Consider the following 12,966-nt stretch of genomic DNA (forward strand, 5'->3'; position numbering starts at 1 on the left):
CTTCCTTCAAAACATCCGTCAAAAGCCTCCTGTTCATATCTTTAAATAACTCCATCTTCCTTTTTCCAATTGTGAAGTGTCTTTGAGTATCTTGAAAAGTGTGATACAAGTATTAGTAATGGGTTAGACCTGAATATATAGCTGGCTTAAATCCCTTTTTTCTTTGTTTTCAGTTTGAGAGTGACTGAACAAGACCTTTTTGGTGGTGTAGTTGACTGTAAGCCGTCTCCAATTTAAAGCATAGATAATTAGGAAATTAAGGATTAACCTGTCCAAACGTTATGTACATCACAGCTCACGCATAGCTTTCTTTTTAAGAACTTTAATAGAATAAAGCCAAACTGTATGAGGACAGTATCTTGGTCCCCCACATGATGGTAAGTGAACACCGAGCAAATCCTTAGAAACCCAACCTGTCTGTGTTTGAGTGCTTGTGCATGTGACAGGTGGCCAGTGTGTGAATAAGAGCAGGGTCAATGGCCAAACCGTCTCTTTCTATCCAACAGTCTATACTCGTGTTGGGTCCCAAGCTGGACCTATAGCTCTGTGAATGGGACAGAGAGAGTGAGGCTGGAGGCCCTGCTTGAGAGAGGAGTGAATGGACGTATTAATCAGATTATAGCAGACACACACTTAGAAAGTTTTCTGAATTAGCTATGGACCTGCCTACTCCCTGTCCTGACCAAACACATCAGATGAGCCGCCCAAAGGAACAACATGTTTTTGTTTTTTTTTAAATTGGTGTTGCATGAATACCAACATGCATGGTAAAAAATGTATGATGTACTGTAGATGAAAAAGCTTTGTTAGGCATTTACCTAATTATTTCCGTCGAGCCACATTGTTCACAAAACGAAGGTCCCAAGCCTTAATAAATTGAGTGGTTTGCATTAAGAGGGGTATCCGAGAGATGTTTTGACTATTTTTGTGCAAACGATGGTCCGTGGTTTTTTCTTTATCTGAAATTGTTCCACACAAATGGCCTCATTACAATCTTGTGCTATACCGTGAAGAAATGTAAGTTTCCCCCTGAGAAGTTCAAAGAGTCTTTCTGTGCAGGAGCATATGGGGGCCAGTGAGCAGTGCTTTGTGTGACTGTTGACACCAGTGTGATGCTGAGAGGGAGGATGCGAGTGAGTGTGACTGTTCAGGCCGGAGGACAGACTAACTACAACAAAGGACCAGCTTTGAGCCTGTCTCCTGTGATTTTCCAACTCAGCGAAAAGCTATTGTGGCGCTGAAAAAAAAGTTAAGTTAAAAGCTTAGCATGGTATGTGCTAACAACTGCCCGCCGCTTGTGTAATACAAGCAAATACTTTTTGAGCAGTCACAGTTGCAGTCTTTGGAGGGGCTAACGGTCCCGTGCCTCCAGCCATTAGAGCAGTGCTGCTTGAGAGCGCTGGAGTGTGAACTCAGTGACAGGCACGTGGATGGCAGAGTATGAGGCAACAACAGATTTCAAAGTGCAGCTAAAGGTCAATTTAGCCCTTTTGGAATAACGTTGTTTAGCACAATTATCAGCCCGCACACACAAAATGGCACCCCTTTAACACACGCTTGTATGTACAGTGGGGCAAAAACGTATTTGGTCAGTACCCCATAGACATTCCCATTGGATTTGAGCCAGATACTTTTTGCCCCACTGTATGTTGTATGTGTGTTGATATCCCGGGTAACTGGCAACAACTATAAACTGACTCTTTCTTTTATGTAGGTGTTGATTTTTTTCTTGTCTTCCTTTTTTATTGTAGTAAATCAGACATTTCTAATTATAAAGCATTTGTAAATGAGCAGGCTTGCTCTTGTTAGCACTACCGTGACAGTAAAACTACATTTTGAATTGGGATTTTAGAAATATCATACAAAAGTTAGGAAAGAATGACCACAACCAACAGTTTGAAATTTACTTTACTTTCATTGTCTCTATAAACTCAGGTCCAAAGTGGAATCCCGAGTTGTTGATCTGGTGATTTTGGGACTATGGGCCTAATACTGTAGTTTGAGAACCCCCTGCTTTAGAGGACCTCAGTTACACAGCTTTATGAAAAACAAATGGGGCTTAAATCCTCTTTGTTAACTTTTATACTGTAACTGCAATCAGAAATCTCACCTCAGTTTTATATATAGTGAGTTTGCTTTGCTTGTAGTGGCGTAATAAGAGATTGAATTTTACCATCATTACACTACCATGTGTGCATTTTATTTGAGACTGTAAACCAGATGAGCCTCTTTGATGACTAGGCCTACTTCTACGCTCCGAGTGGTCTTCAAATGGCTCACACACATACAGTAGACTACATGCAAATACACACCGAGGGGCAACTGGGACTCTATCCAGACTGGTGGTTTGGTCTAAAAATACCCTAGTGCTTAAAACAAAATCTTAGTGTGAGCAACGCAAATAAAGAGTGTGTGATATGGCACAGACATTAAAATGGAAAATGCGTATTTGACCAGAAACTAATGTATACAGTAAACGTCTACACAGTTTTCACCACAAATATTGACTGATTATCGCTCCATCTTGCTTATACAAAGGGATGGGGCTGACCTCAGAGCAGCCTGGCTAAGTGCTCTATGATTATGGGGTGTGTCTTTGTCTCATTTAGTGGTTCCACGCGGAGACAGTCTTCTGCTGTGTCAGGCGAACACACAGGAGTCAGATACACAGTGACAAACCCACACTGATTGATTTCAATGAGACCCTAAATGTATGTAATCTAACATAAGAACCAAAGTGTAATTTAAATCAGCAGTAACTTATCAATCTCTGTCACAAAGTAACAGAAGTGAAGCAATGTCTCAACACAGAAGTATATTTCATTTGTCTTTTATTTTGGAAAAATATTGCGCTGTTTTCCAGTTATAAAAATGGCGGTCTCTGTACATAAGACTTTTTTTTCTTAAATACAACACAGTCACAGTGGTCTCAAGTGCCTAACACATACATGCATCCATACTTACATACATACAATATCGGCCAATCAAAACGATTAAACTTAAATTAAAACAAAAGCAACAACACATATGAACAAAAATAATTACAATAATTAAATTAAAGATACATCTTTTATTAGATAAAAATAAAATAAAAGGGACAACAAATAATCTATCCAATAGTGGCCTTGTGATGCATCTAATAGTGGACTTGAAGGGAATAGGTCAGGCATTGCAAACAGACACATTCACCCACACACTTGCACCACTAACATATCTATAGTGCAATGAGGTTTTGGCAGGTAAGACTGATGTAGCTTGGTGCTAAAAGTGGCAAAAGAACCATGTTTTGCTTATTTTGTTCGGGTGACATTTTTATGACCTGCCCAAAACATTGCCCTGTGTATCACAACCTTCAGGGGTCAGAGGCCAGTATGGCCCAACAGGATCCACGTTGGATCGTTCTGCAGTCACTACTGGAGTCTTAATCCACATTTTCTGCTGAGAACCAGCTCAGCTCACACAGTATCTGACAGTGCTACAGAGACAGAGCTGAACTAAATGTCACTGTTTCAGCTTCAACTCTACCGCACTGCGCAGATGACAATATTATGACACACATTTGTACCAACTATCACGTAATACGACAACACTTCTTCAAAAGCTCTCAGTACTCCAAAGGTACAATACTTCATTCAGTACACTATGGTACTTAAACTTCATCGATTGGCATCTGGTCCATATGCTGTACAGTGCATGAGTTCAGCCAACTTTGCCCAAAATGTCCAAACGTAAATCCATCCAAAGGATATGATCCGCAATACTTGCGAAGTACAAAGTCCTGTAGCTGTCAGTCTTGACCGCACAGGCTCAGTAGCACCTTGGCTCAAAGTCCTCCGGTAAATCCCAGGGAACAGCAGCAAACAGCAGGAGTACAACCTCCTGGAGACATACTGAGCTCTACTGCTCAGGGGTGGTCTGGACTATCACCATCCAGAGAAGACTGTCCCATGTAAACGGGCATCATACCTGTACCAAAAAGATACACATTTAGTTTTAAGTTGTAGATGTGGATTACCCATGTACATCCAGCATTTAACATATTTGCTTTAGACTCACCTCTGTAGCAATTATACATTCGTCTTTCTGATCCGATAGGACGTAGACAGACTGGTATCTGCTGTCACACTGGTATTCAGCATCACAGCAGCTCTTCGTGTCACTTGTTGATTGGTATTTGGCGTCGCTGGTTGACTGATCATCGCAGGGTGATGTGGGACAGTTCAGATCACAGGAGGACGTATACTTTGAATCGCTGCAGCTTGGCGGCGATTCCACCATCTTCTTCTCAGATGCACAACTAGAAAGCAAAAATATTTCCCATTTACCAAATGACAATAACTTTACAGTCTAAACAAATATTGAGTAAGTTCGAAACACTGCATACCTGTATGTTTTCTTGTATGTTTCCTCTGAATCTGACTCATCCAGCATTTCACATTTGACTTCTGGCTCATATCTCTCCTCCTCTTTGCACAGGGACAGCTCATCTGCGCGCAGCTCATGGACCAAGTTATACTCCACTCCAGAGTACCGACTCTTAAAACCGTTCTTTTCGGAGCCACCAAGTCCATTCATGCTGCTTATGCCGCTTAGCCCACCCAGAGACCCTCCCAGCTCTGAATGATAATCAACTTTCTTATTTGTGTTTTTAACTGACGCGGACGTCATGGCGCCCGCTTCCTTGTCGACCCGGAGACAGTTGTTAGTAGTTGTAAGATTGTTCATGGTTTCGTGGCTATCGCTGTGCACACTGTCGCTGTGGTGACTGTGGCGATTCTGCAGTTTGATCCTCACGAACACCACGAGCACGGAGCAGCCGATCAACATGACGAGCACCAGGAAGACACCAGCACAAACAGCCGTCCAGGGAAAGCCGTTGTCCTCCTCTTCGCTGCCCTCGTCTAGGCTCTCTGAATATCTGCGGTCCGGGCCGTCCACCACGGGCTCGCCTCTGGGAACCTCCGGCAGCAGGAACTGACAGTTGTGGCCACCGTATCCTGGCAAACAGGCGCACACGTAGCGACCTCCACGCTCATGGCAGGTGGCTCCATTGTGGCAGGGGTTGTGCTGGCAGCGAGAGATGGGGGTGCTGCAGTTCTGCCCAGTATAACCTGTAGAAATAGAATACGATTAGTTCTTCTGTTTTGTAAATTCTACTTATTGATGCTAATTTTGTGCCATCTTTGTTTTAGTGTCATACCTGGTGGGCAAGTGCAAGTGTAGCCATTCTCTCCTTCCTGACAGGTGCCGCCATTTTGGCATGGAAAGGACTGGCAGTGTCCAGTGGCAGAGTTTGTGTTTTCACAGCTTGGTCCAAAGAAGCCCTCAAGACACTGACAGAGAAAGGAGTTTACGAGATCTACACATTCTGCACCTACAAATGTAAACAAAAATATATGTTAGAGTAGTGCAAGACAAATTGAAAATGACACAACAGTGAAGTCCAGCACCAATAACTGACCGTTTAAGCAGGGGTTTGAGGAGCAGTGGTCGATCTTCTTCTCACAATTGAATCCTGCGTATCCCATTGGACACTGGCAAAAATAACCTCCCTCAGGGTTGTCAGTGCAGCGGCCACCATTGAAACAAGGGCCATCGGCACAAGTGTTCGCACTCAGCTCACAGTTGTTGCCGTAGAAACCAGGTGGGCATGTGCACTTGTAACCATTTTCATTGTCCTGTAGAGCATATAATAAGACAGTGGTCATTTAGGGGTCTACTTAATGTTTTTGTTTCTAAATTGCTCTCTTTTGTTGCTGATACTCACAGTGCAGCTGCCTCCACTGCGACAAGGGTTTCCAGAGCATTCATTGACCTCAATCTCACAGCTGGCACCAGTGAAACCTGGCAGACAGGAGCAGGTGTAGCTGCCCTGACCAGTGTTGGTACAAGTCGCTCCATTCAGGCAGGGTTTATGGTGAGTGCAGTAATTCAGATCTGATGACAACATAAACAATTAGCACTAGTACAAAATTCTTTATGATACAATTTGATATGATGCAATGTGCACTTTCCTCTGGAAAATAAACAAATAAAGTACCTTGGTTGCAAAAAAGTCCACCCCAACCTTCCTGGCAATTGCATTGCCATGGCTGCTGGCAAGTCCCATGCAGACAGCCAGGATATCGGATACAATCGTCGCAGTAACGACCACTGAAGCCTACACGACATCTGGGAACAAAACGTGAATACTGTTAATCTTTTCTTTGTGGCTGAAGACATTTATGTGCAAAAAGACTTTTTACTTACTTGCACTCTCCTGGTTTATCACAGAAGCCATGTTCATCGTCACATCCAGGCAGACAGATTGCTATGGAGAAAAACACCAACATTTAGAACTTGAATCATTCATTTTACATGTTTTTTTCCTGAGCTCACTTTGTGACCAATACTAAGACTGCCTCATGAAAGAGACCAGCCACCAAAAATTTCTTCTTACACGGTTGTCCCCATACACAAAAGCATGTCACACAAAGCCGCCTTTCTCCCCTTAACTGTGGGTCAGACGTCGTGTTTCTCACCCTTGGTCCACTCATGTGCCCCCTCCCTCTCTGGCCCTATCCTCTTCCATCTATACCATCCACCTATCTGTCCTCTGTTCCTCACCTCACCCCCGGTCCACTCACTCTTCTCCCTCCTCTTCCCCCCAGGCCAGCTGGCCTGTGTGGAGCTAACCACCAGACAGCTGCTCCATTGTCTCCTCTCACCGAGCAGCTGCCCCCTCCACAACAATACACCATCCCTCTCGGCCAATCAACAGCCTAAGTGGCAACAATACAGGACCCCCACTTGGCCAATCGGGGAGGAGGTTTGGGGCAAGGAGGCCCCAGTGGTCTAATGGAAGGCACGCGGCGTGTGAATTACTGAGGAGCCAGGAGGCCTCTGGTGCTATGGGATAACTAACTAACGCCTGTTGCACACAGGCCCCACATTAGGTGGTGGAATAGTCCCCCTAACAATAAATATAGGCCAATGACTGTTTGGAATTTTAACCTTGAAGCCTCATTTAAAAAGTCTGTAAAAAATGAAATGCTTCCCCTGGCCTCCCTTTAACATCAGTAAACATAGCCAATAAGTCATTGCCTATACGCCCTGAAGGCAGGTTTATCAAACATCTAAACAAGGGGCCTCCTCTGTCGCTTTTTCCATAACTGGATGATGTTTACATAAATAATAAAACCCACTTACATTCAGTGCAGTACTGGCCCTTCCAACCAGAGTTGCAAATAATTTCTCCTCGTTCCCCACAGGTGAAGTGTCCAAAGGCATCATCTCTGGGTCGGCAGAAGACGGAGCAGCCCTCCCCATAATAATGCTCATCACACAAGAAGCGGTAGGAATATCGCAACTCGGTCCTGCCTGATGTCTGCATGTCCTTTGACCATTCCTCTCCCACGGTCAGGTGACGCTGAGTCGTGATTCTGCTGATCAGGCGCTCTGGGTTTTCTGTAAATGGTAAAGGTGTTAGAGAGCTGATTGACCATGCAGAGCACGGTGTAACTGAACACAAGGCTTGTAAACAATGTACAGTATTTGTTTCCTAAAACAAGTTGTGACCACCAGGTGACAGTGACTACTTTTGTAACATCATAGTTGTTAGTAAACACTGCAGCTCTGAAAAGAGTGCCATAATAAAGGTAAACATATTTGACCAAGGATAAGGGGTGATGTTGGGGTGTTTGGCTTTACATTGTTTTTGGTGAGTAACACATGGGATCAAGTCAAACGTGGCTTCTCCCAAGTCAGTACCACTTTTAGTTCATAATTCTACAGTGATTTTCAGTGTGTTGGGCAGTCACCCACCTGTTGTCAGATCTTCCAGAGAGTCAGTATGCAAAGCCTCGATGATCAGTGAAAACGTTCCCTGAGGAGAGACAGAGAGAGTCAACAGCTGCTCGGCCTGTTGCATGGGGCCATTAGAGGCCTCCCAATAAAGTTCACAGCCTAATTCCCATGTTGATTAGGGGCCTAATAAGAGCTACTACCTGCTCCCTTTTCACACCCCTACTACTATCACACTCTGACACTGCCGTAAAACCAAACAAGGCGGAATTTCACGCTGTGCTGCCAATGATGTGCCAACTCCGAGGATGTAAAATTTCCCACCACGCCTAGTCGGAGAAGATGCGTTTTGTGAAAGTACCCCCACCCATCTCACTCCCCATGCCCCCTGCCCTCCCCGTTTTATCCCTCTAAAAGCACAGACGAATGCCCACTACAATAGTCCCTCTCACACGCTGCTGACAAAGACCCTCACAAGTGTTGGGGTTTGAAGCATCTGTTGCATGTTTACTCATCATACCAATCCTTTACCAAGAAATCAAATCAAAACGGTGCGTTCAAAAGTGCCCTTGCCAGTTCATTGTGTCATCATTTGTTCAACCGAAATAACACTTGGCTGATTAAAACATTACAACAATTATGTGTATGACGCCTAAGGAACTTACCGGCCATGTGAAACCGAAATTGAAGTGGATTGGGTTGGTGAAGCTGTCAGCGTTGGTCTCGGGAACTTGGAAGGAGTTGGAGCCCAGCACAGGAGTGACAGCCCCGCCGTATGTGCACGGGGGTTCGGGAGATACGTTGGCCTGGTAATGCTTGAGACAGATCCGAAAGAAAGTCTTGCATTCACACTGATGATGGCTCTGCGTTTGAGCGCCACCGGGACAGCAGTTGGCGTTTCCCGGTACACCCTTCTTGTTGAGAAACTCCTGCAGTTTCAGCTCAAAAACCCCTGAGCTCAAAACCTGTAATGGTAACATAGACTTTATGTAAACCATGTAAAATCACTTTAATTTCAAGCTGTGTGTGTGTTTGTATGTGTTTGTGTGAGGGGTGGGGGTGTGGGGGGGTGGGATAACTCAACGAGTGTGTACAAAATACGATGCGTAAAAGTCCTCAACTGGCTTTCCAGGTGCGCAAAGTTGGCTATAGTTGTATTCTTGGACTTACCTGGCAGGTGAGAAGGGAGAGCGTGACAACCTGGAGCAGATAAAGGCGTTCCATTGTATTGACAGCTCTTGAACAAGCGGGTAACGCTCCAGAGGTCAGTCCGTGTTGCGCAGGTCAAACGCGCATTGAGGAATAATTTCGTTTCCTTCGTAACCCAGTCAGAATATGAAATGATGACAAAATAAATAAAAAAAGCACTTCTTCCTTTCTACTTTCCCATGCGCCAGGCGTTTGGTTGAATGAAAGTAATCCTCAAATGCAGGATCCCCAAAAAGAATTCCTCGTTAGAAATATTTTCAAATAAATCCAACTTGGCAGCTGTAGATGTTTGCGTGTATTTTCCACCTGATTGACAAACACAAACAAGTCTTCGTCTCTCTGTGTTTTATCTTGGTCTCTTGAGTTTGTGCGTGTCTCTGAAGGGCCGCCTGTCCGTTCAGGGTTTTATACCAGGACAGAAGGCAGAGGGTAATAAGATGCAAATGAGCCCCTGTGCTCCTCTTCTTCCCTCCCACACCACCACAAGTCCGCCCCGGGGCATGACAATGAGGAGGAGGGGGTGCGCTCAACTTTTCTACCCCCTCTCTGTACTTCTCTCAAAGGAACAGACCAAATGGCTCGTGAGCTGTTAAATGTGCAACGACTGATTATGTCCCCTGGATGCGTCTTTCAGGCACAATCGAGTCATTCTCCTATCGACTCAATATGTGGACTTTATCGCATTTGTTTCTGAAATACATCATCAAATTCAGCAGCAGACAATAGTTCACGATAGTTGCCTCTAATTCTCCAGGTTAAATCGGAGCCATAGGCTGCTGGCCAGCCGTCCCAACTGCAATACAACCACCATCTGCTTCACCGCATTCCTATGGTGTTACCCCTACCGTGGATGTTCACACCCCCCGCTCCAAACGAGTCGTTCTATCTCTATTGCCGTATCTTTATTCCTTCATTAAACCTAAATCTCTTCCCCCTGCGTGATGCGACTCGTTTGCAATCATACTTGATAAATGGTTTAACGCAACTGACAGATTGGTCGTTACAAGTTGCATCTTATTAATGACCAATACTCAGGTTCTGTAAACAGAACCGTTTATTTTGGGGCACACTCCAAATGTCAGGAGTGATTTGCTTGACAGAGAAATAAAAACGAGCTCAATCATGCATAGAGTGGCGACCGTGCAGAGCATCGATGAAACGGTTTCCGTGATTGCATGCGTATTCCCCTATTTGCCTTTGGTATGGGCAGTAAAAAAAAAAAAAAAAACAGACTTGGTGTGTGTCACTCGCGTGGCTGTCATTAGGGGACTTTGTGTGGCGAAGGAGGGGAGGGGGCATACTGGCAGTAGAGTTTTTTCTTTGTGCTTTCAGCTGTATGGTAATTGGTCCAGCAGCACCTGCTCTCCCACAAGAATACAACACCAGATAGAGGCAGAGCGATATGGTCACTTGTATTGGGGTAATCTTTATCTTCATGATAAGATAGCTATATGTCCTATGTAGCCTTGTCAAAGCTTTGAGACATGCGTTGCTTTCTGCTTTGCCCATACAGGGCCTCTTTATAAATCTGCATATACTTGTGGCCGCAGAGAAAAGTGCAGAAGGAATTCACACTTGTTGACATATGCTTGTTATGCGCCTATGCAATGATGCAACTGAAAGTATTCGTACAGTTTGATCAAATCACGTTTTTCAGTTAGAAAACTCAGCCTGGAATCCTCTGCAGTTTATGCACACAACTGCAAGTGAGAGACCTTTGGCCACACCTGTGCCTGTTGTTATATCCAGTTTTTGACATTTTAGCCTATTCATAATGAGAAGTCCTACTCCGTTAGCAATTTTCCCTAAAGGATAAAAGAATGATTTTAGCATCATCAAGTATTTTAGACAAGGCCAAACCAATGCAGTTGCCTATCTCTTAGTCTATGGAAATCTTTTCCTCTGAAACTTCGGAGCCACTGTATTTTTTGCCAATAGAGGCTATTACCCTATATTCAAGCTTTCAGTACTGTAATTTGGTCACCTGTTTTTGTCTTTTATAGGTTTCATCACAGCATCAGCCATTTTTTTGTGCTTGCAAAAGCTGGTGCCTTACAAGTTTGTGACCTGTTGCCATTGATTCCCTATGGGTCAGTGCAGAGATAAATAGGACTATATCTAATGTGGGTGCATGTTCATGATGTGGTCTTTATATCCCTTAAAGCTGATTGAAGGGCCTTTAACCCTAGACTTTAACACTATTATCCCTGCCTGCCAAGGTTCCCATACTCCGGTCATTTGACCAGTTGATGCGCCATTCTCAACACACTACAATGGGTATACGCGGCGTGGCGTACAATATCGCTCTTGAAGCCATTTATTTACCCTCATCTCGACTTTCAGTGGCTCCGGGGCTCTTTTACGCACTCTCTGTATTAGACACATATACTATCAGTCATTCATCACCGTGACATGGCACACATTTCCCGATTACGCCAGCAAAGCGTGACTGAAAGGCATGATGCAGTGAAAAGTGTACCCTCCTCTTCAGCAGCATCACGACAACGATTTGTTCCGAGCATAAAATGCCAGGAGATGCACCAATTGCAACTCCTGAAATCAGCGCAACTTAGAAACCCCTCCCCACTGCGCTTCTGCGTGTGCGTGTGTGAGGTTAAAATTGTTTAACTAAAGGTCGATTGTTTAAGTGAAGTGCTCTACCTTTGCTGATGTATATGTGTGCGCCCGCGTGTGCGCCCCGTGAGCGCGCGCGCTCGTATGAGCTCCGTGACGCACAGGCCACAACAAAGGGAGAGGTCTTGCGCCCCGCCGCCCATTCATCCCTTTCTCTAGTGAAGTAATTCCTATTGATTCTTATTGAACGGCGACTCACGAGCCCCTCAGGGGAAAGCCGTGTGATTTGTGAAGGGTCGCGAGGACAAGACACACCCCTTTTCAGACCTCGGCCATCTGCTCACCAAATACTACAAAACATTACAACAGCATCTCTCTCTACAACAACTCTCAACAACAAATTCCCCTATTCCTCTCTAGGCAGGTCGATCTGGCTGAATATTCACTGGTGGGCCTAATGTTAGGTCCTAAATAATCAACAACATTGTGACCAAATAGCTTGGTGTTGCAGGGGTATGCACTTGCTGATTGGTCCCCAGGGAATATGCGCACAGTACAGGCATGCAACGTTAAGAAATGGCCATATGGCCATTGTGTGTATTTATGTGTGCGTGTGCGTGTGCCCAGAAATGGATGGATGGCCGTCGTGGGAACCTCCACATTGTCAGCATCACATCAGCGACACACCTAAAGAGTGCAGCCTTCTGGTCAGTAAGAATGAGAAAGTACACAGAGACATTGGTTTTTGGCTTATGAGTAAAAGCTAATAACCTGCTGTTTCTATTTTGCTATTAATTTGCTACAAATGGCAAAATAATTATTTCTTTGGTTCACATTGTATACCAGTCTCCTTATTTTTTACACTAGATAAACAATAATTAAACTAGAGACAAATATCAGCAAAGTGCATCATTCCAGCTAGATTCAATGTTCAGTGGGTTTAACTCCTTGTGAGAGGGCCTCAGGATTTTTAGTCTATCAGCAATTCCAGACAGGCAAGTGGAATTTGTGATTCTGAATAATGTGTGTGTGACAGGTTTTGGTATTGATTTGCTCTCCATCCGAAAATGCAACAGTGCGTGTTGTAGTACATGGGAGGTAGAATGAGATGTGTCCTAGGTGTAAGTGAACAAATGCTCCAAACTGTATATTTTTGAACAAATGTCAATAGTGCTGCTCCCCTAGATCCTGCCCTGTGCCCCTGGGGGTCCTTGGCCTTTGGTTTGAGAAGCAGGGGCCTCGAGCTGAAGGATTTGCCTGGCCAGCTGCCCAGAGACACTGCACTCTGGACGCTGACACCAGCCCTGACCTCTGTGTGCCTCCTATAAGGCAGACCAAGGGGATTTGGTTTGCACTGTGTGAATGTTCATTCAGTTGGACAACTGTTGAGCCGGTAGAGAT

General features: G+C 44.6%; 1 protein-coding gene across 1 annotated transcript; it reads right to left on the reverse strand.

The window, feature by feature from the left end:
• Positions 1–2,854: 2,854 nt before the first annotated feature.
• dldh (dihydrolipoamide dehydrogenase) lies at positions 2,855–9,355 on the reverse strand. The gene is made up of 12 exons (XM_079555400.1): positions 8,953–9,355; positions 8,448–8,747; positions 7,804–7,864; positions 7,189–7,446; positions 6,250–6,310; positions 6,041–6,171; positions 5,768–5,937; positions 5,462–5,678; positions 5,201–5,374; positions 4,385–5,111; positions 4,057–4,297; positions 2,855–3,966 (listed from the first exon to the last, which is right to left on the reverse strand). The coding sequence occupies exons 1-12, from the start codon at positions 9,004–9,006 to the stop codon at positions 3,961–3,963; spliced, it is 2,400 nt and encodes a 799-aa protein (XP_079411526.1). The 5' UTR covers positions 9,007–9,355; the 3' UTR covers positions 2,855–3,960.
• Between the last annotated feature and the right edge of the window lie 3,611 nt (positions 9,356–12,966).

Source organism: Gobius niger (genome assembly GCF_951799975.1).
Source record: "Gobius niger genome assembly, chromosome: 4".
Classification (NCBI taxonomy): domain Eukaryota; kingdom Metazoa; phylum Chordata; class Actinopteri; order Gobiiformes; family Gobiidae; genus Gobius; species Gobius niger.

Excerpts from the sequence above, each read along its gene's own strand:
- dldh (XM_079555400.1), bottom strand. The coding sequence starts at position 9,006 with ATGGAACGCCTTTATCTGCTCCAGGTTGTCACGCTCTCCCTTCTCACC. Across the intron at positions 5,679-5,767 it reads GCAGTGGAGGCAGCTGCACT|GACAATGAAAATGGTTACAA; the intron begins GTGAGTATCAGC and ends TATGCTCTACAG. Across the intron at positions 5,375-5,461 it reads CTCAAACCCCTGCTTAAACG|GTGCAGAATGTGTAGATCTC; the intron begins GTCAGTTATTGG and ends TTACATTTGTAG.